This window comes from Elgaria multicarinata, chromosome 12 (assembly GCF_023053635.1).
Source record: "Elgaria multicarinata webbii isolate HBS135686 ecotype San Diego chromosome 12, rElgMul1.1.pri, whole genome shotgun sequence".
NCBI classification, from domain to species: domain Eukaryota; kingdom Metazoa; phylum Chordata; class Lepidosauria; order Squamata; family Anguidae; genus Elgaria; species Elgaria multicarinata.
This window is the reverse complement of record NC_086182.1, coordinates 4148360-4169287: the sequence shown is the minus strand read 5'-3', so window position 1 is coordinate 4169287 and position 20928 is coordinate 4148360. Positions and strand designations below refer to the sequence as shown.

At 46.2% G+C, this 20928-nt stretch overlaps 2 protein-coding genes across 2 annotated transcripts in view; one reads left to right on the top strand and one right to left on the bottom strand.

The window, feature by feature from the left end:
* Nucleotides 1–3438: 3438 nt before the first annotated feature.
* Nucleotides 3439–9063, bottom strand: PCNA (proliferating cell nuclear antigen). The gene is made up of 6 exons (XM_063139380.1): nucleotides 8776–9063; nucleotides 6505–6602; nucleotides 5086–5153; nucleotides 4431–4625; nucleotides 4061–4184; nucleotides 3439–3941 (listed from the first exon to the last, which is right to left on the bottom strand). Exons 1-6 carry the CDS (start codon nucleotides 8994–8996, stop codon nucleotides 3862–3864), a joined length of 786 nt encoding a protein of 261 aa, XP_062995450.1. The 5' UTR covers nucleotides 8997–9063; the 3' UTR covers nucleotides 3439–3861.
* A 3616-nt stretch (nucleotides 9064–12679) lies between these two features.
* CDS2 (CDP-diacylglycerol synthase 2) overlaps nucleotides 12680–20928 on the top strand; it is a 41710-nt gene continuing 33461 nt past the window's right edge. Inside the window, exon 1 of the mRNA XM_063139373.1 lies at nucleotides 12680–12830. Coding sequence (XP_062995443.1) covers nucleotides 12768–12830 — 63 coding nt within the window. The 5' untranslated portion in view covers nucleotides 12680–12767. The remainder of the gene's footprint in view (nucleotides 12831–20928) is intronic.

Below are 20928 nucleotides of genomic sequence, written 5' to 3'. Positions count from 1 at the left end.
GAAGCTGGAAAAGGACTGGCTTGATGTGATCTCGTCGGCCAGTCCCTGTTAGTAACCGTGCTGCCGTTTTGTACCAGTTGAAGTTTCCGGATCGTTTTCAAAGGCAGCCCCACATATAACGCGTTGCAGTAATCCAAACGAGAGGTTATCAGAGCATGGATAACTGTAGCAAAGGACTCAGAAGTTTTCCACCTTATAATCTGCTTTGATTGTGAAGTAGTCCCATGCACCCTGCCTTAATTGTGCAATAAAGCAAAAAGATTCACCGTTTTTAGCCCCTACATTTTGGGCTTCATCCCACATACCTGCTTCTCTCGGATTATCCCGTAGCGCTAAGCTTTCAGTTGTTTTTTTACTGGGCGACAGCGATCCTTTGCATACCAGGAAGTGAGTTTAAGGGAGGAAATGTAAAAAATCATTAAAAAATCAACGGATGACCCAATTCAATTCAAATTTGGTATGCTTAAAGCTCTCCCTAATATCTATTACTGTGCCAATTTTGGTGTCTTTATCTTTAAAGTTTACGCAGTTGTAAGCATTTCTTTAAAATCCTGCTCCTGCGCCCCAGCGGCGGCTCGGAAGATACGCTCAAAATGTAGGGGCTAAATATGGCGAATCTTTTTGCTTTATTGCACAATTAAGGCAGGATGCACGGAAGTACTTCACAATCAAAGCCGATTATAAGGTGGAAAACATCTGAGTCCTTTGCATGCAATTCACAGTGATTGCACAGTAGAACGCTGGTGTGATAAAGCTGTCAGCCTCTCCTGCTTCCCAAGCCGTAGCAAAAGCGCAGCATTGAAATAACATTTTGCATTTACAAGAAGCCTCTGCAGCGCGCCCACAGCGCTCATTTTGAGGGAACAGGGATAATCTTCTAGCACCTTAAAAGGCTACGGCTGCTGCAATTCATGCACCTTCGGCCCTGGAAGGAAATCGGGGCCTCTGAGTAGACACGCACAGGATGGCGTTGCAGACTGGTGGATGATTATTTTGCAGAACCTTTTGTAGGACGCAGCTAGAGCTCCAGAAAAGCTTTTCCCCCCAACCCTGCTGCTTAGTCTTGACTCTCAGCTGGTAGCTTTGCAACCAACTAGTCCAGCTATGAACCCTGTGGAACTAAGGTTTTGATTAAGGGTGTTAACTCATTAGAAGTAACCTTACTAAAGCATATGCTTTTATTTTTATTCTTCATATCCTACCTTTCATCCATCGTGGAACTCAAGAGACTACCTGTGGTTCCCACATGATTTCTCCTCCAAGCACCCATCAGAACCAGATCCGCTGTTTCAGCAGGCTCCCTCCTGCGCCTTCAGATCATAAGAGTGAACCCAATTCTGAGTGCCAGTCCTCATATAGTCAAAACAGCACCATCCATGCCCCAAGTGAGCATGGTAGCAAGCATTGAGCTACCCCCAGCATTTGCAGATGTACAGCTAAAAACTTTAGGGGGAAATATTCCTGGGAAGAAACTACCCAAAACAGCACAAGGCAGCAGGATGGTACTCAGTGGCTACAGAACTGGGGAGGGGAAGGAATGGAGTCTTATGGAATAGGGCATGGCTGGCATTGGGCATAAGAGCAGCACTCCCTTTTAGTTTCATAGTGCAGTCCTATTTATATCTACTTGGAAGTAATCCCACTGAGTTCAATTAGGCTTACTCCCAGGGGAGCACATATAGCCTTAATTTCTCAAATTTGTACACGGTTGAAAGCAATAGTTTTGGTGCAAACAACAGCCCACGATTTTAGAGGATCTCCACACAAGTGAAAGCAGGCACCAGCTTAGAAGCAATATCGATTGTGAAGGCACCAGTGATTATTTTTTAACAAAATCAACTGAAGAACCAATGGTTTGGGATAGTTCTCACTAGGGCTGTGCTCCGCTTTGTAGAAGTGATAGCGGAGCGGCCTGATTTGCCTCTGCCAAAGGCGGAGACAGGTCGGGGGAGCTGCGGATCGAGACAAAGCAGATCCTTCGCCTCAATCCGGAGCTCCAGAAAAAAGGTGTGGGGGCAGGGGGCGGCTTACCTGGCTCTGCTGCATGATGTGCAGCAGCGGACGGTGGAGCCAGGTAAGGGGGGACTTATTCCCCCCCCCCCCATTTTGTCCCCACTTACCTGCCATCTGCTGTGGAGGCAAGTAAGTGGGGAAGAGGGGCAAAATGGCAGGCGAATCACGATCCAACCCTTCAGATCTTAATCCGGGATCTGACCTGGAGCGAGCGGGTTGGGGGAGGGCCCGATCGGCACGAACTGGTTCGGGCCTGACCCAAAAGTTCCAGATCGGGCCACATATCAGTTCAGGGGGCTGGTGCACAGCCTAGTTCTCACCCAGTGTCTAATGTGGCTACCCAGCACTAGGCAATACAGGATATTTATGTAGTTCTGTTTCAGGGTTGGATGTAGAGCAGGCACAGCCTTGGCTGCCCTGTGAAATAACCTGGGGCAAGGGGTGGGGGAAGAGAGATCAAATTCAACTGTTGGTACTCCTAGACTTCTGGGTAGTCTTTGATACTGTTGACCATGGCATCCTTCTGGACCATCTGTCTTGGGCTTGGTGTTGCAGTGGTTTCAGTCCTTCTGTGTTTCAATCTCAGGTGGTGGTGGCCTGTTTTACCCTCACAGCCAATGGTTGATGGGACGCTGCTAGGGCCAATCTTGTCTCAGTTGGGCAAACAAGTATGCAGTTTGGAGTCCTCCTGGAATTGGGGAGCTCAGATGGCCGCAGTGGGCAGTGTTCCAAGTTAAGGACCACCTTCACCCATATCACCCTGCCTGCCACACTTGGAGATAGGAGGACCTGCTTATATGCCCACCTGTAAAAAAAATTACACAAAGGAGACGACTTTCTTGGTTTTGCCCCTAACCCCCGGTACAATTATGTTCATCTTAAAGGCCTTCAAGCAGACCCGGGGATTTACCTTTTCACCTTTGTCTATTTGAGCTAGTTTACTGGTGTCATTGTGTAGATGTTGCTGTTTTATAGGGTGTTTTTATTCACAATCACCAGGCTAAATCCTCAGTCCTGTTCCAAAGCAGAGCTCCAACTTGCTTGCGTGAGATGTTGAAAACCCATTCCTCTATCACCTCCACTTTACTATAATAATTAGGACTGATGCCTGCTTGAAGTGCCGCCAAATAAGTAAGAATTAATTTTAAACTGTCAAACATAGCAAATTAATTCTGCTCAGTGAATTTACAAAAAGTTAAATATGCAAGTATTTTGGCAAAGTCTTTTATTACCAACAGCTATCTTAACTAAGGAACGGGTGAGGAAATCACATGAATGAATGATATTTTTAATGAAGCCTTAAGGTCTATCATATTTGTATTTCTAAGGTTTGAAACTTAAATTTCAACCGGATAAATACCCAGCAGGTCTTGTTAAACTTTTCGGCATATGACCCTCATAATTTGAAGCCACACTGAAGCAAGGTAAGAAATGGAACGTTCTTTATTGACAAATGTTCATTTTTGAGGGCTCCCACTTAAAAATAAATCATTACAGATTTCTCCAAACATCATGACTTTTAGAAATCAACAACAACCTCAGTGTAAGAGATTACAGATGTCATTCATCTTTTTAAATATTGCACTCCCTTTCCTCTGAAATGGGAGTAAAAGTTTAGTAATAAAAACAAGGATCTAAAAGATACAGCTACCAGATAGAAAAACAAGGACTATTGTAGAAAACACATTTGCATAATAAACAGAAAAAAGTATTTACATAGAAATATCTACAATTTGGCCTAAGTGCATATGTGATAGCTCCATGCACCAAGACTGAAAAACTGAATGGGGCACCGGCTTCCAGCCTAGCTTCCTCTTTCATCAAGCCACGTTTCTTTCCCCCAGATTCTTAAGATTCTTCTTGATCTTCAATCTTTGGAGCCAAATAGTATTTTAAGTGTCCCATGTCTGCTATCTTGTACTCCACAACTGCAGGAGACAAAAAAACCCGAGTAAGTTAATCATACCAAGTCCGAAATTAAAAATCAAATCAGTTACATAGTTTGGAGGAACATTTCCCAGAGGAAACGTAAAAATACTCCACTTACCCAAAGGAACATCTGCAGACATACTGAGTGTAACTGTAGAAGACAAAGGTGTGGCTTTGGTGAAGAAGTTCAAGTACCTCAATGCAAAAGTCAGCTGGACTGGCTCGTTCATCTCTATTGTAACCTGTAACGAATTACATTAATTGTACAGCACACTGATTTACTAGCTCAACAGGTTTAGCATTTGAATTAGGTGCAGTTAACTTCCTGTTCCCTTAAGTTTATGCTTTATTACAAGAGATAAGTTAACCAAGTCTCCCCTTAAGGTTGCGTCCAATGTTTAGTGCTATTTAAAATAGACCCATTGAAATGAAAGGAACTTAAATTAGACTAACACTGTTATAACATGCAGTTCAACTCTATGACTTACAGCTTCCTCTTCTTTATCCACATCACTTGTTTGTGACAGTTTCACATTTCCACTCCCTAGCTCTCCAGTAGCAGAAAATTTAACACCATCCTTTGCACAAGAGATCACAACGGCATCCCCAATGTGGCTAAGATCTCGGCAGATACGTGCAAATTCGCCAGAAGGCATTTTCACCACACAGCTGTATTCTTGTTCCTGAAAGGGAAACACACAGCCTTAGAAATCCTAATTTGATCAACCTGTAAACAAAGTGCAACTTCTGCAGAATTTATCTGGACTAAGGTATTCTTCTTGATTTTATTGTTGCATTGGTTGCGTAACATGAACTGCTTCAAAGCCAGTAGGACTAGTAAAGCAACATATCAATATATTTTATTTAGAAAATTGAATTGTTGAATAAATTGAAGTATGCCTTTCTACGAAATAAAATATCATTTACACTAATTCTTCCTGAAAGTCTCTTCTGATGCTTGCAATCTTAACTTTTTTTAGAAATGAAAATATTTTATAAAGACTGAACATTAGCTACACACGCTTGCTTTAAAAGTCATTGCAATTCTGTAGAAAGTAATACAACTTCCGAAAGGTTGTAAAGTATTCTTTATCACACTTAGCTCAGTTAATTACAGTAACTTTAAAACCAAAGTACACTTACTGGGATCCCAAGCTGTTCAACATCTAAATCCATTAACTTCATTTCATAGTCAGACACCTTCTCTTGATCTAAGGAAAAATGAAAACGTTTGTAAGCCTACGTGGCAGGGTTTTGCTATTTTATTGTTTTACTCTGTACAGCACCATGTACACTGATGGTGCTATATAAATAAAATAAACAAACAAATAAAAATAGTTTGTCAAGTATATAATGATTTTTATATACTTCTCAGAGCCAGAATAATTTCCCAATAAAACATTAAGTGGTTATTGGCCATCACCTTTGCCTGCCATGTTCTTCAACAAAGGAAACTTCTCTCTGAGAAAGACATTGAGATGTAAAATTCAATGACAAAATCAAGTCTTCCTTCACTAGCATCACAGGGAGTAACTATTTAGGTTCAGCTTCTGGTAGTTTTGGATTTTGGGGATACTGAGCACTCAAATCTAAAAAAAAATGTATGCCATGAGAATATTGCTTAACACTATTATATTAATATTGCGAACTGCTGATTCTATTATATTCAGCAGTATATAAGTGTTACAAATAAATAGATGTTCCAATCAATGTGTACTTGAAATTGCGATAGGCTATCCATTTTACAGAACTATGATACCAGGCAGCTTACACAGAAAAACTTCATCTGTGATTCTAAGCTAGCTTAGTGAGTAGACAAGAGTTGTATGGCACAGTAGCAACTAGACCTATCATGCAGAAAAGATTATATAGAACCCGTCTAAGATAAATAATTCACCATATCTACCACTGGTATCTGTGTCACAGATAATAAAAGCAACGTTTCCAGCACAAACATGAGGGTGTGCATGGACTTCATTGTCTCAGTGTACTGACATGGCTATGGAAAAGCTGTTGTACTTTACTGCTGGGGGCACATGTTAACTTATCCTTTACACTGTTTCAGCAGGAAAGTCAGCATTTATATAAGTTAACTTGGGTAGTATCTCTTTAAAATATGCCTAAAAATCAACAGAGGAACTTATTTCCCTCTTGGGTAAAAGCATTCAGCAAGCACTTAGATGGAAACGCCACAATTTTTGCAACAAGGGTTAGCAACCCTACTCACTGGCCAGCTCAATTTCCAGGATGTTTTAATCATGTATGGTATGTTTTCAAACAGTTTTTAATGTGTATTTTATATGTTTTTAGACTGTGTTTTATACTTTGAATGGTTTTAGTTTTTGTGAACCGCCCAGGGAGCTTTCGCTGTTGGGCGGTATAAAAATGCAATAAATAAATAAATAAATATTTAAGCTATCCTCAAAGCAATGTGCCTTGGATGAGTGGCTAACTGCAAAACCGCCCTTAACCATGAAATATCACCTGCTTCCTCCAGGACAAAATGTAACTGCTTTGTTTCTGCAAAGAGCAGAGTGCCCATATAACATTTCAGCTACTTACTTGGCGTTTCGAACACCAGAACCAGTGTATCTGCATTGTCTTCTGCTCTTAGGGTGATTATGTCATCATTACCGGCACATTTGAGTACTTTGGACATACTAGGGAAAAAAGAAGGCCAATTCCAGCATATCATAAAATATTCTACAACAGTTTAGGTTATAGTGCACTAACAATACAGCAGATAGCAAAACCATTATTAACATATAAGAGTGTAATGAATGAGAATGTAGTTAAGAACAATGGCAAGTATACCACTTCAGTCTAGAAAAAAATCCTATTGAAAACAGCCATCAGACTAAAAAGGAGAAACCCAAGCTAAGATTTATTTTGCCCTTTGCGATATCCCATGAACTGAGCTTCAGGATCTTTGAGTGTCGGTAGATTTCTTTTCCTTAATAGGTTAGGCTATATATACCCTGCATGATAGACATGAAGCTCCCAAGACAAATGGAAGAACAGAACAACTGTTGCTCGGCACTTGGAAAAAGGCAGTTAAGAGTACATAGGTCTGACTCAATCCCAAACGAGCAATTGCTTTCTGAACCCAATTACAAAGAAATCTCTAGTATTAGCAAGGCAGATTAAGCACATACTACGAGGCTGTGCAAGGAGGGCAGGAAAGAGGGTATGTGCCTATTTGGGTTGCCACCTTTTAAAGGGCTGCCTCAATCCATCGCAATTGAGGAGAAGCGACATCAAGCTTGTTGCAACAAGACCGAAGTGTTTCAGACTAAAAGCCAGGCTTTACTTAAGGGGCTCGGAGGCCACATTTGTTCTGAGGTGGACACAGGCACACACACCCTCGTCAACTCTGCAATTAAAGTCCCCCAAACAGGAACATCTACAGGGGCCCTTCTCCATGAGCCCCTGCCAAAGGAAGTGAGGCAGGTGGCTACTAGGAGGAGGGCTTTCTCTGCTGTGGCACCCCAGTTGTGGAACGAGCTCCCCAGAGAGGTCTGCCTGGCGCCTACACTGTTCTGCTTTCATCGCCAGCTGAAGACCTTTTTATTCACACAGTTTTTTAACACTTAATTTTAACTTAAATTTAAATTTTACTGTTTTAACTCTGTATTTTAATCTTATACCAACTTTGCTGTGTGGTTTTATCCTGGTTGCGCTTTTTATACTGTATTTCGTAATTGTGTTTTAACCTGTTGGGTGTTTTATTGTGGTTTTAATTTTTGTGAACCGCCCAGAGAGCTTCGGCTATTGGGCGGTATAAAAATGTAATAAATAAATAAATAAATATGAAAAATTAAAAATAAAAACACGGTGGGACCCTCCACATGCCAAACCCTTGGTTCTTGCTCATACTCGGTTCTTGTTCAAAATATGGCAGCCAGGTTGGTCACTAGTACATCTAGGGGTGAGCATATTACCCCAACATTAAAATCACTCCACTGGCTGCCAATTAGTTTCCGGGCAAAGTACAAAGTGCTGGTCATTACCTTTACAACCCTAAATGGTTTGGGCCCAGGTTACCTGCGGGATCGCCTTTTCCCATACAGTCCCCCCCACCCCCGCACTCAGGTCCTCTGGGGAGAACTTACTTCAGTCAGCTAATACTAGGCTGACATCAGTTTCCCAGAGGACCTTTTCTTCTGTCGCCCCAAAATTGTGGAATGGCCTGCTGGAGGAGATTCGTAAAACTAACTCTCTCTGTGATTTTAAGGCAGCTTTAAAAACTAGCCTTTTCCGGCAGGCCTATCTAGATCAATGTGAAATCAAGAATTTTGATTCCTGTTCAATTGTTGTTCCCCGCCTCGTTCCAAAGGGAGAGGCGGGTAAGGAATAAATATATTATTATTATTATTTATACTCGAACACGCTCCCATTAGGACTATCCGCTCACCCCCTCCATATATATATATATGGCAAGCCACGCCCACAACGACCAGGGCTGACCAATCAGGTGCGCGCAGAAGCACGCAGGGCGAGCAGGCCGGCCAATGGGCTCGCCGGAGTCGGCGCGCGCGCAGACCTTTTGACAAGCGCCGGGCCCCGCCCTCTCCTCGCCGCGCTCGACTTTCCCGCCACTGCGTCAGAATGGCGGGGTGTTTGTGTCACGTCACAGGCGCGGCGGGCGCCGAGGCGCGCTCGCTTGAGGGGGGGAGGGGGGAGAACTCGCGCCTTTCCCGTCAGCCCCACCGTCACTACGGCTGGCCTAGCCCGGCGCTCTCCTCAGGTTCTCCCGCGCTCGTACAACGGCGACTCCTTCCGCGCGCCCCCCTCCCGGCTCCTTCCCGCCCAACCAGCCGCCGCCCTCGTTACCTGACGAGGTTGACCCCCATGGCGATGTTGCGGTCGCAGCGGTACGTGTCGAAGCCCTCGGAGCGCATCGTGAGCTGCACCAGCGAGACGTGCGAGGAGTCCATGCTCTGCAGGCTGATGCCGCCTGAGCCCAAATCCCAGCAGGCCTCGGTGATGAGGTCCTTGAGGGCCTCCAGCACCTTCTTGAGCAGCGAGCCCTGGATCAGCCGTGCCTCGAACATCCTGTCACGGAGGAGAAGGGAGAGGAGAGAGAGCGCGCGCAACGCGGAAGCACCACACCCGGAGCAAGCTTGGCCCGAGGAGAATAGCGGCGCCGCGCGCTCAACGGGCGCTTTTATACCGCCCCGCGACGCGCCCCGCCCTCCCCAGCGTGGCCCCGCCCACTCGCCGTCATGCTGCGCCACGGACCAATCGCTAGCCTCCGAACGCAGGGGAAAGCGCACGCGCAAACCTGCTCGAGCTGCGCACGCGCACCAGGGGCTCCAAACCCGCCTGTCCGCAGAAAAGCGCTCCAGAATTCTCCCGCGTCCCAGCCTTCAAGCGTGAATCCCGCCGCTACGTCGTAGCTGGTTGAGCCAATCGCAACTCAGTATCATGGTTTCCCCTCCTTTTCTGGGACCCTACCGCTTATAACCAACCAATCACAATGAAGGGGAGGTGGCCCTGGTCCTCCCCGCACTTCTGACCTGTTTTCTGATCCCTGACGCTTCCCCAGTAGCCTTGTCCGGGCTTGTTCCCTGCATGGCGGGCTGGGGCTGGGGCTGGGGCTGGGGCTGGGGCTGGGGGGGGAGCCGCGTCCAGCGTCGCTTGTGGGGTGCTCGTCGCGGCGCGTGTTCGCATTGGCTTGTTATTTAGGGAAATGTAGCTCAGAAGGATAGGTGTCAATTATGGGTGCTGAACCTCAGGCCCTGCGTCCCCATCTGACCCCCTGGGGTCCTGAGACGGCACATCCTCTCCCCCCAGGTTTTGCACGACCCCTCCCCTCATGCTAAAGGCCAAACTGCCTCTGCCAAGGCTTCCTTACTGGTAACAACAGTTTTAAGATGAAACATGTCAGCATTTCTGGCCAGGCCCCTTTGGGGCTTTGGCCAGGGCCACCACTGGAATGGCTCCCCACCCCCAGGGTTTTTCTGAAATTGAAGTCAGCCCTTAAACAAAAAGAGGTTAACCAGCTGTGCAAAAGGCAAATTCCATGCCAGGCACCATTAGGAAAGGCATTCGAAAGAGAGAAAAGAACCACCCTGCCAAGATCATACTGTCCTTCTGCAAATCTATGGTATGACTACACTTTGGAAGACTACAGTTTGGGTCACTGCACCTCAAAAAAGAGTTTGTAAAGGTGGCAGCAAAGGACAGCCAAAATTATCAAGAGGCTGAAGCAACTCCCCTGTGAGGAAAGGTGTTGATGGTTTGAGCTTTTCAGTTTAGAAAAAAACTGGGGGCTGGGGGCTCCACTTTTGGTGGAGCTGTGGATCCATTCTGGGTTTCAGTCAGAACCACTGCACTTTGGATACCTCCTTTAGAGTTCTGGCTGGTTCTGTCTGAAACCCAGAATGGATCTACACCCCACTGAAATCGGAGCCACCGGGCTCCACTGAAAAATAGGCAATAAGCGGAGACATAAAAGTATATAAAAGTCTGTAATGTGAAGAAGGTGGCTATGGAGACTTTTTTCTCTCATATCTACAACTTATTCAATGAAGCTGAATGATGGGACTGATGAATGAAAGTAATTCCCACAGTGTAACTGGTAAATTCTATTTGATAACTATCAAAGAATACTTCAGATCTGCCATATACTTTATCCACGAGCAGTTAAGACAGACCTGCACAACTTATGAGCTGCCAGGCCAAGCTGAGCACCAGCTGTGTATTGTGATCCACCAGAGCATTGACAAAAGCCCAGGAACAAGCGAATCTGTCCATTTCTCATTCTCTTTTTTCCAGCCTTCAGTTTGCTCTCATTTCTGCAGAAAATTGTTCTTTAAAAAAAACTCTGCATAGAAATTCATGTGCATTTTTGTACACATTTCTTCTAATATACACGTATTGTACACGCTTTTCCTAACATACTCATTTTTTGCAAGCAGTTTTGCCACATGTATGTTTCTTTCACCAATATATACATTTTTGCACTCACTCTCCTAATACATGCATTTTTTTGGTCGAACTGCATTTCAAGATCCAGATATGTGCAACCAGAACTGTTCTGATACGCATATTGATTTAGGTCTTGCTGATTTGGTAAGTTCGCATCAAATTGCAAATGAAATTCTCCCCCATCTCTCCAGTCGCATGCCCTGTTTTTGCAATCTAAGGTCTCTCTACATGACTTCTAGATCACAAGTTATGAAGTCCTGAGCTAAAGCAAGAAATGCCTGTTCTGCTACAGGTCTGGACTGCTGTGCCTGTCATAGTTGCCATGAGAGGACAATTTTGAGAAGTGTAGCTTCATCCACCACCATAGTATTATGGAATCCTAAAGAGCAGTGCGTTTGGTTCCTTAACATGTTCCCTTCAGAGAACCCTAGTCACACCAATTTGCAAAGGAACCTGTGAATCTGTGCCGTGGAAACCCAGTGCATTCCTGAAGATTCTCTGATACACCATTGATACCTTCTGGGCCTCACAGGGAAAACATTCTGAGTGTTGCTACCATTTTATCTCTGCATAAGATTCCAAGCTTAAATGTGCAGCTCCGTAGTAGGGGACGGCAGCCGCCAAACTTCCATTCTGCCTTCCTCTTCCACTCTGGCTTCCCAAGGGAGAGAATGCTGCATGTGTGCCAACCCCTGTAATATCAACCCCTTTCTGCCAGCAAAGACTCACCAGTGGAGAAAGCGAAGCAGGAGATGTGGGGACAGAAGTCTTGGAAAACGCTAATAGAACGGTTGTAAGAGCACTTGGAATATGGAGAGTCCCACGCAGTGCTCAGCTACTGGGCTAATTTTGGCGTCTCCTCCCTGGGTGAAAAATGACTGTTCCCCCTACAAAACACTGGGGGAAACTGGTATTTTAGCTTAACTGAGACAAGACACCCCAAAACATGTAGTGTGCGTAGTTTTAAAACTTAAAAACATCAGGTACATGCAAGATGAGATTTCCACATGCAGTTGAGTGTTGGATTTTGTGGGGTGGGGGAATCTGAGGGGGCAATTCATGACATCAGAAGAGCCCTGCTGAATCACACCAAGAGGGGATCTACACTACTGCTTCAGTGTGTCCTGGGCCCCAACAGTTGTCAAAACTGTTATAAAACGCTTTAAAGCAGTAGTGTAGATCCCCCCCAAGAGTCATCTAGTCCAGCACTCTGTTCACACAGTGGCCACCCAGCTGTTCATGGGAAATCCACAAGCAGGACAAGAGGGCAGCAGAACCCTCCTGCCCAAGTTCCCCTGCAGCTTGGTGTAACATAGGCAAACAGACAAGTGTTGGGTGTAGGCACAACGTAACCTTTCCCCCATTTATTTCAGAAAAAAATATGTTTAGAGGAGTGTGAAATATACTATTTTCCTTTCAGAGAATTATGGGACACTTTTCGCCCATTTAGAAAAGTACTTTGCTCCTTCTACGTGCCCCCGCCCCGCCCGGAATTTTTCCTTCTGGTGCTGCCATTGAGTAGAAAGAGGACACACTTCGCTCCCCGCTTCACAGCTCAAGACCTGCATTTCTCCATCGTTTCGCTTTAGGGTATGAAAAAAAAAAGGACTTTCGAAATAAACCACGAAGCGCTGCCTCCGGATGTTCCTCTAATTTGTTTTAGCTCTATGCGTGGGAGAAAGCTAGAGAGCCAGGGCCCCGCCCACCCCGCCGCTCTCCGCCTCCTATTGGCCCGGCCTCCTTAGCCCCGCCTCAATCCCCGGGCCTGGCCATCTAGCGGGGAGGCTCGCGCTGCTGCTGCTGCTGCTGTTGCTGCGCGGCGGCGGCGCAAAGCGGACCCGGACGGCGCGAGCGTAGCAGAGCATCCGCGCCTGTTGCAGCCAGCAGCCAAGATGAGCGAGCTCCGGCAGAGGCCGGGCCGGGAGGCGGACGGGCAGCAGGATTCCGAGGGCAAGGTAAGGGGCCGGGGCCGGCTGCGCGGGCTGTCGGGGAGGGGGCTGCCCGGGATGTGCGCTGCTGCTGTTGCCGCTGCCTGTGGCGGTGACGCGCGGGTCGAGGTGGGTGCGAAGAAGCCCCGAGGGGCGGCTTCCCCTGCAGGTGCCGTCCGCCTTGCAACGCGGCGGCTGCTGCTGCGTGTGTCAATCCGCCCAGCCTGCTTGCGCCCGGCCTCCCTCCCTCCCTTCCCCGGGCGGGGGACGCTTGCTGGAAGCGGTGCTCGCTCGGCCTTCCTGCACTTCCGAAGTAGCGCGACCCCGCTGGCTGGAATCAGGCGCGCCTCGGATTCGGCGGAGCCCCGTGCAGCCTGTCAAACGCCAAGGCTCGTTAAAGCCCCCGCCGAAATCGCGCTAGGGCCCCCCAGAAGACCCGAGGCTGGCTTAACACAAGCGTGGAAGGGAGTCACACCCGCGCACTCCTTATTTTGAACGGGATCTCAATTTCCTGTTGCTTCAGTAGTGCAATCCTACCCAGGTCTACTCAGAATTAAGCCCCATGCATTCAGTGGGACTTACTCCCAGGCAAGTGTGCATCTAAGCTTGTAGCCTGTGCAAAGACACAGACTTTCAGGTCTCAGCCAGCAGCTCAACAGGGCTTAGAAACACTGAAAGCGTTCTCCGTTCTGTTCCCAGATGAAATTTTGCTGCCTGAGGTCACCAGTGTGTGCTCCTGGTGCTTTACATCCAAGCAGCCTGTGATCATGTTTAGCACATGGTGTGTGAGGTTTTGCTCAACGCATGCTGAGTTTGCCCTGCCCAACAGCCATGCTGGCTGGGGGTGATGGGACTTGTTTTAGGCTGAAACAGCGAGATTGTGCCTGGTTAGTGACGGATGGTCTCCGCCCCCGTCTTTCAGTTTCCCTGGCCTTAGATTACAAAGCGTTGTCTGCCTGTGGATGTTGTCTGCTATGGATTATTCACAGTGGGTTCCCAAAGGCGTGGGGGGTAGGGTGGGCGCAGGGTCTGAATAGGTTGAAAAATACTTGACTAGCAGCAGCTATTTAAAGTTTCAGATGGAGGTCTTTCTAGCCAGGAGTTGAACCTGGGCCCTGCGGCGTGCAAAACGTGTGCTCTGTTGCAAAGCTCCAGTCCTTTGCTGCAATCCTATTAATGCTTTCCTGAAAGTAAAGCCACACTGGCTACAGTGGGGTTTACTTCTTAGTTAAGCCATATAGAGCTGGGCATCATATCTTGCTCTGTGCTTAATTTATCCCTGGCACAGGTGACGTGCTTTGCTTAAGGCTTGCCTTACACTGGGGCAGCCGTAGGTTCCGCCTCTTGCTTCGTTGTCAGGAACGTGAATAGGCCAGGGGCACTGATGCAACAGTATGGTTGAGCCGAGCAGCACGAGATCCCAAACGCATCAAGATGGGCATAGCAAGAGAGGGGCATGGGAAAGGCAGTGGTACTCAGCATCCTGTGAACGGTGCCAGGAATGGGAGACCCCACCTTCAGCCTGGGAAAGCATGTGATGACTGGCACGGTCCCCATCTGTGGAGCTGAACAGGGCTCAAGAGAAATGTGACTGAGAGCTGGTGTTGACTAGTGGATAAGACATTGGGTTACACATAAGAATATAAGGAGAGCCCTGATGCTGGATCACACCAAGGGTCCATCTAGTCCAGCGCTCTGTGCACACAGTAGCTGCCCGGCTGCCCACAGGAAACCCACAAGTAGGACATGAGTGCAACAGCACCCCCTCGCCCATGTTCCCCAGCTACTGGTGTACGTAGGCTTACTTCCTCTGATACTGGAGGTAACACATAGCTATCAGGAATAGTAGCCATTGAGTAGCCTATTCCTCCAGGAATTTGTCAAGAAATGTGCAGCTACCATGATCTCACTAGGTAGGCAGTCTGTGGCCCCCCCAGATGTTGGACTGCAACTCCTGTCATCCAGAGGCCATTACCTCTGCTGGCTAGGGGCTAATGGAACCTGCAGCCCAACCACACCTGGAGGGCCACAAATAGCTCCTCTGCCCCACACCAGGTCACCTTATCCAAAGCACCTTACAAGGTTATTGTAGGAGTTACATACTGATGTTTATTAAATGCTTTGAGCACTCATGAGTGCTTATTATCTTGCAATGGAAAAAACATCAAATAACGGCACGCTGCTTTCAAAGCTCAGCAGAGCTCACTGGATGGCCTTGACTGAGTCACTACCAGCCTTCCATATTGTTCTGCCTCTAAAACACTTTAGAATTGCTATGCAGAGAAAGGAGAGCCTTGGACCTTTGGGGTGGGAAGGGAGATGTGACTAAGTCGTGGTGCATTTCAACAAACATTTATATGCCTGAGATATAGCAGAATTCCCGAGCTGGTTGGGGAAAATCCCAGAGATCAAATAATGAGGAAAGGGTTTCCACATTCGGAGCTGCTTAGCTTAGAAAAATGGTGAGGAAGGGCAGACATGATGATGGAGATGTATAAAGGGATGCACGGTGTGGATGCAGTGGAGAGGGAGTTGTTTTATTTTTATTTGCTCTCTTCTAATTTTTGGGGTCATCATCCCAAGAAGAAGAAAATGGTGAAGGATTCAGGACAGGTAGAGGAAGAATTCGCTGGCACCAGATGGCCACCAACTTGGATAGCTTTAAAATGGGATTTTAGAAATTCATGGAGGATAAGAGCTGGGAACAGCTTGTGGCCAGGCTACCTTAAGGTTATCTCCTCCTATGTATGCCTGCCTGGACCCTAAAATCAACTTCCAGAGGCCCTCCCTTGGGTGCCCCTGCCTAATGAAGTCAGGTGGGCACTTACTACAAAGAAGGTTGCATCAGTGGAGGCAGGCCGATTGTGGAATGGCCCATTGCAGGCAGGCTTGCTTGGCACCTGCACTGCAATCTTTTTGGTGCTGGGGAAGACCTTTTTGTTTTACCAAAGAGCCTTGTGTGACGCAGAGTGGTAAGCGGCAGTTACTGCAGCCGAAACTCTCCCCACAGCCTGAGTTCGATCCCAGCGGAAGCTGGTTCTCAGGCAGCCAGCTCGGGTCGACTCAGCCTTCCATCCTTCCGAGGTCAGTAAAATGAGTACCCAGCTAGCTGGGGGAAAGGTAGTTGTGACTGGGGAAGGCAACAGCAAACCACCCCGCTACAAAGTCTGCCAAGAAAATGTCAGCGAAAGCAGGCATCCCTCTAGGAGTCAGCAGTGACTCAAGTGCTTGCACGAGAGGTTCCTTTCCTTTTCCTTGGTTCAATTTTAGCTCTTTTACTTTGGTTTTATTCTTTTGTTGCTTTAAACTTCTTTAGTTTTTTATATTACATTTTATTATCTTGTATAGTTTTTAATTTTATTTTGTGAACCTCTCAGAGAGCTTTGGCTATTGGATGGTATAGAATTGTAATAAATGAAAATATGAAATAAAGTTCCCTTATAGCTTGGCCTTATGCTTGTTTACTTGAAAATAAGTCCAAAAAAGTTCAACCGAGTTTATTCCCCCAGTTAAGTATGGAGGTGCAACTGATTGTTATAAAGTTACATGGTCTGGTAGTTAATAAAGTATGAGTGACATCTTTTTGGAATGGAATTGCAAAAACTATCTTTGGTGCTTGGCAGATTATAGATAAATGATGATTCAGTGCTTGCTGACTTGAGCCCATCATTGTTCCAGGATCAGTGTTCTTTAAACAAAAGAGAGACAGAGACAAAAGCTACTATTTGCTAAGGGTTTTGTTTTGTTTTTTTGTTTTAACTTATCAGAAACGCAGTTTCATGAGCTGGTGATGAGATTTAAAGGGCTGCTTTGCAAAAATTGTCTGTTAGGAGTCAGGACTCTTTGGCAAAAGGCTGTGATTTCTTCAACAGAGGGCCAGTTTTGCCTTAGCAAGCCACAGTATGTTTGTGCCAAAGTTGGTAAGGTTTTCCAGAAAGAAAATACTTACTTTCTCCAGCTATCTGAAATAGCTTCAGTTGATGATATTCCAGAGCGACCTCTGTGAATTATGTTCAAGCCACAAACCTGAGCTTCTGCCCTCCTGTAGGAAAAATCTGGCCTCCTCCCAAAATAACTTAAAACAAACAATCCATAAGCCAACTAATAACTTTGCTCGCTGCTGAACCCCCTCTGACGCTGAATATGGCATCTATTCTATCCCATTGTACTGTGGCTTTCCAATTTTCTTCCTTCAGTGGATTTCTTCTTTACCAACTCATTTGCCAAGGATGTTCTGTACATCTGCCCCAGTGTGAGCTTATAGCAGTTCTGGAGCATGCCCTAAAGCGGTCTTTTCCAACCTGGCACCCTCCAGATGTATGTTGCAGGCCAGCACGTCTGGAAGGCAGCAGGTTGGGAAAGACTGTTTTAGGGCATGCACAGTTCACACAACTGGACCTGTTGTGTTGTGTCTCACTGCTTGGATTGGATGACAGCATGCCCAAGAATGCACTTGGCACCTTCATGTAGCTAAACATGGAAAGGGAAAGCTGGCCTTGGTAGACAAGTTGTATTCTGGGATGCTTGTTCACTCTTATGGATCTTCTAATTGAGGAACCCCTGGTGAACTTCTGAAGAACTCCTGGTTCTTCTGGGATATAGTTTGAAACTACTGCTATATATTGGTGCATTTTATTATTGCAGAATAATATGTGGTTTGTTTTCACATTCATTTATTCTCACTGTCTCAAACTCGCCTGGAAACATCAGGTTTGTCCGCTTGAAAAGCACAGCGAAAGTGGGTTTGAGATACATTAACTTCAAGTAGAATGTGAGCTCTGTAATTGAATGGTGGGTCCTTTCAGGAAGAGAAGCAGCATTAAAGCAGGGCTGTCAACATATGACGTTGCACTAGTCTTCCACATGCTGTTTGCGCAGGATGTAACAATCTTGGGTTGCTCTAAAATTGGCTTACTAGGGTTCTGCTATTCTAATCTGCTTTGTGACCAACTAAAATTAGCTGTGTTTAAGCTGAAATAAGGATAGCTATTCATGAAAACAAAGACCCATATAGTGGGCTTCTGTGTCTATGTTTATGGGTGCAGAATGTCTGGGAGCTGGCATATCTCAGATGACATCCAGAATGCTCTGCTGCTGTTCCCACTTACTCCCGGGGGTGTTGAAACCCCCAGAGCCCTTCAAAGACTGCGTAAGCCACCGTCTCAAAATCTCAGTTGGACTTGTACCGTACATAATCCTTATGCAAGCCTGTGCAGAGCTGCTGTGCACCTTGTGGTTTGTTTGGGTTTACCTGAGCCTTGGCACTTGCACTGGGGCAAGGAGATAGGAATGGGGCGGTGAGTGGTAATTCTGTCAGGCGCTGCTGAGTCTGACTTTGGGACATGGCATCCCCCTGGGTACCTGTTTCGAAGGAGGCTACGTCCAAGTTGGTACGAATGCTAAGAAGGGCACTCACTCGTGCCATCACGCCGTAACTGCAGGAGGAGAATGCTTATCTTTCTGAGTAAAGATTAAAAGAGCTTGGCCCTGTTCATTCCGCTTAGAAGAAAGGAAGCTGAGAAGAGGATATAATTGCACTCTGCAAAGACGGCAGAGAATGGAATAAGCCTGAGCGGCTATATTAATGGCCAATAATCTAGATGGGAAATTCAGAGATTTTGGAATGGTTGCGATGACAGAACCTTGGCTGATTTCAGGCCAGGGGTGGGTGGGAGGCATGACTTTTGCGGCTCACATGATGCCAGGAAGGTGTTTTCCTTGTCAAAGGTTCCCCCGAGCTCTGTTCTTCCTACAGGGCATCAGAAAAAGTTCTGATGTCTGGGTAGCATTTTGTGTAGAATTGATCTGTGCAGTTCCCTGGAGAGACAGGGCTCCCATTGCTACCCATCAAAAGACATTTGGCAGCTATTCCACCTTTCCCTCCTCAACAGATTTTTCTGTAGTAACAAAAACAGTGGAAGAAGCAGTGGGAAGACGAAGGAGGGTTGCAAGTGCCAGCATCTGAACCCCACCATAAAATTCCATGAACGAGGCAATGGTGCAAAAAAGGCCTCGTCTGGAAGCCCCCTTGATGGTTTCGCTTCTTAGTTGGGTGTCTTAATGTGCCCACACACCAAATAAGTCAAATAAGACAAAAGTTTGGGAGCGGCCTTAAGCTCACCCCATGAAGACAGCTAAGAGTAGATCTTTCCAGACAAATGGCTCAGGTTTTGGTGCTAGGATGCTGTTATTTCATTTTCCAATGCTGCCCTTTCAAACTTTGCAAGAATCCCTAAGGAGTAGCTTATTATTGCACCATCCAAAGGAAGTGAGGCAGGTGGCTACTAGGAGGAGGGCTTTCTCCACTGTGGCACCCCGGTTGTGGAACGAGCTCCCCAGAGAGGTCCGCCTGGCGCCTACACTGTACTGCTTTCGTCGCCAGCTGAAGACCTTTTTATTCACTCAGTATTTTAACACTTAATTTTAACTTAAATTTAAATTTTACTGTTTTAATTCTATATTTTAATCTTATAATCAACTTTGCTGCGTGGTTTTATCCTGGTTGCGCTTTTTATACTGTATTTCGTAATTGTGTTTTTAACCTGTTGGATGTTTTTTGTGGTTTTAATTTTTGTGAACCGCCCAGAGAGCTTCGGCTATTGGGCGGTATAAAAATGTAATAAATAAATAAAATAAATCCATACATGGCATGTGATAGTTAGATTGCCATAACCCCCACCCCTCTGCAACCCCTGGCAGGTCCCTGCCTCAAGGAGCTTACAGTCTAAAATTAGACAGAGGAGGGAAGGGACAGGCAAGGTTAATAAGGGATGAGAAAGGCTTAGTTTCTCTTGGGGTGTGTGTGAAGATTTAACAGCCTTCCTCAGCCTGTTTCCCTTTAGATATTTTGGACTTCTACTTCCATCAGCTCCAGACAGTATTGCCAAAGGCCAGGAATGCTGGGAATTGTAGTCTAAGGCATCTGAAGGGTATCAGCTTGGGGAAGGCTGGAATAGAAAGGCATGCCATCAGGGAGGTTTAATCTTTGCTCTTATTTGTAAGGCTGTTATAAAACTATTTGCTCACCCCAAAAAATACTGTTGGTCAGCTGTCTGCGGTTGAAATGGTTGGTAGCTGATCATTCCACCTGATATTTTTTTTCTCTTCTACACAACTTCTCCTTCGCTGCCTGCATTCGCCCCTGTTGTTTAGGCGTTTGCTAGTTGGATCTTGCAATCCAAATCATGTGAACTACCAGCTGCATTCTAAGGGACACTTTCCCTTTTAGGGTGTTGTGTTTCTGTTCTTGTGTGCGTTCAGCCAGGAACTCCATTTCCTCTCTGCCTGGATAGGCTAAAAATGCCATGAGTTTCCACACACAATGAAAAGATGCTAGTCAGACATGAGGCAGCAAAAATGGAAGTGCTGAAACACGTTTTCACCTCCTCTTGCTACAAAATACTACGCAAACGTCTTAGCAGATTCATGCAACTCTTGGCTTACTTACTCTCTCCCTAATGGCTAGTTGGAAGCTGGCTTCCTATGGTTGTAAATAGCACTGCAGGGTGACATTTAGGTTCAGCCTTCCAGTTGGGTTGGACTAAACTCCCTGCATCCTCGTGCCTTGCCCCTTCTGAAGGCCACCAGGTTGGAGAAGGCTGATTTAGATGATGGTTTGAATCTGTCTGCTTTGTTGTCAATAATAGATGTTTCCAACGTGTCCAGGATTGGGCAACAGATGCCAAAGGTCTAAGTGGTTGGCTCTTGGGTTGTTATACACATGTCCCTGATAAGATAAGAAAGTTCTTTATGATCTGTGTTGCCTTTTTTGTTTTCTTTGGCTGAAAGCAACCCATATTCTGTTGAGAATGGTCTAATTTTGGGATATTCTGGAAACAAAAGTGTTCTTTACTTGGTCGACAATCCAGTTTAAATCTATGATCTTTCTCGTTATGGACTATTTCTACCCCGTCCCCAATTTGTGCAGTCCTGAAGTGGACACTCGGTTTTCCCCAAAGGGGGAAGTTTTAGAGCTGTTATGCTGCCTTTATTATGTTAAGCACCAACAGCCTGGTTCCATCCTTGTTCAAGTGCAGCCTGTCCCCAGCTTTAAATGTTCCCCAGTGCCTAACAAATCTAAATCCCTCCTCCCTACATCACTGTCTCATCCACGCATTGGGATTCC

Excerpts from the sequence above, each read along its gene's own strand:
- PCNA (XM_063139380.1), bottom strand. The coding sequence starts at position 8,996 with ATGTTCGAGGCACGGCTGATCCAGGGCTCGCTGCTCAAGAAGGTGCTG. Across the intron at positions 5,154-6,504 it reads TCTGGTGTTCGAAACGCCAA|ATCAAGAGAAGGTGTCTGAC; the intron begins GTAAGTAGCTGA and ends ATTTTTCCTTAG. Across the intron at positions 4,185-4,430 it reads TGGATAAAGAAGAGGAAGCT|GTTACAATAGAGATGAACGA; the intron begins GTAAGTCATAGA and ends AATTCGTTACAG.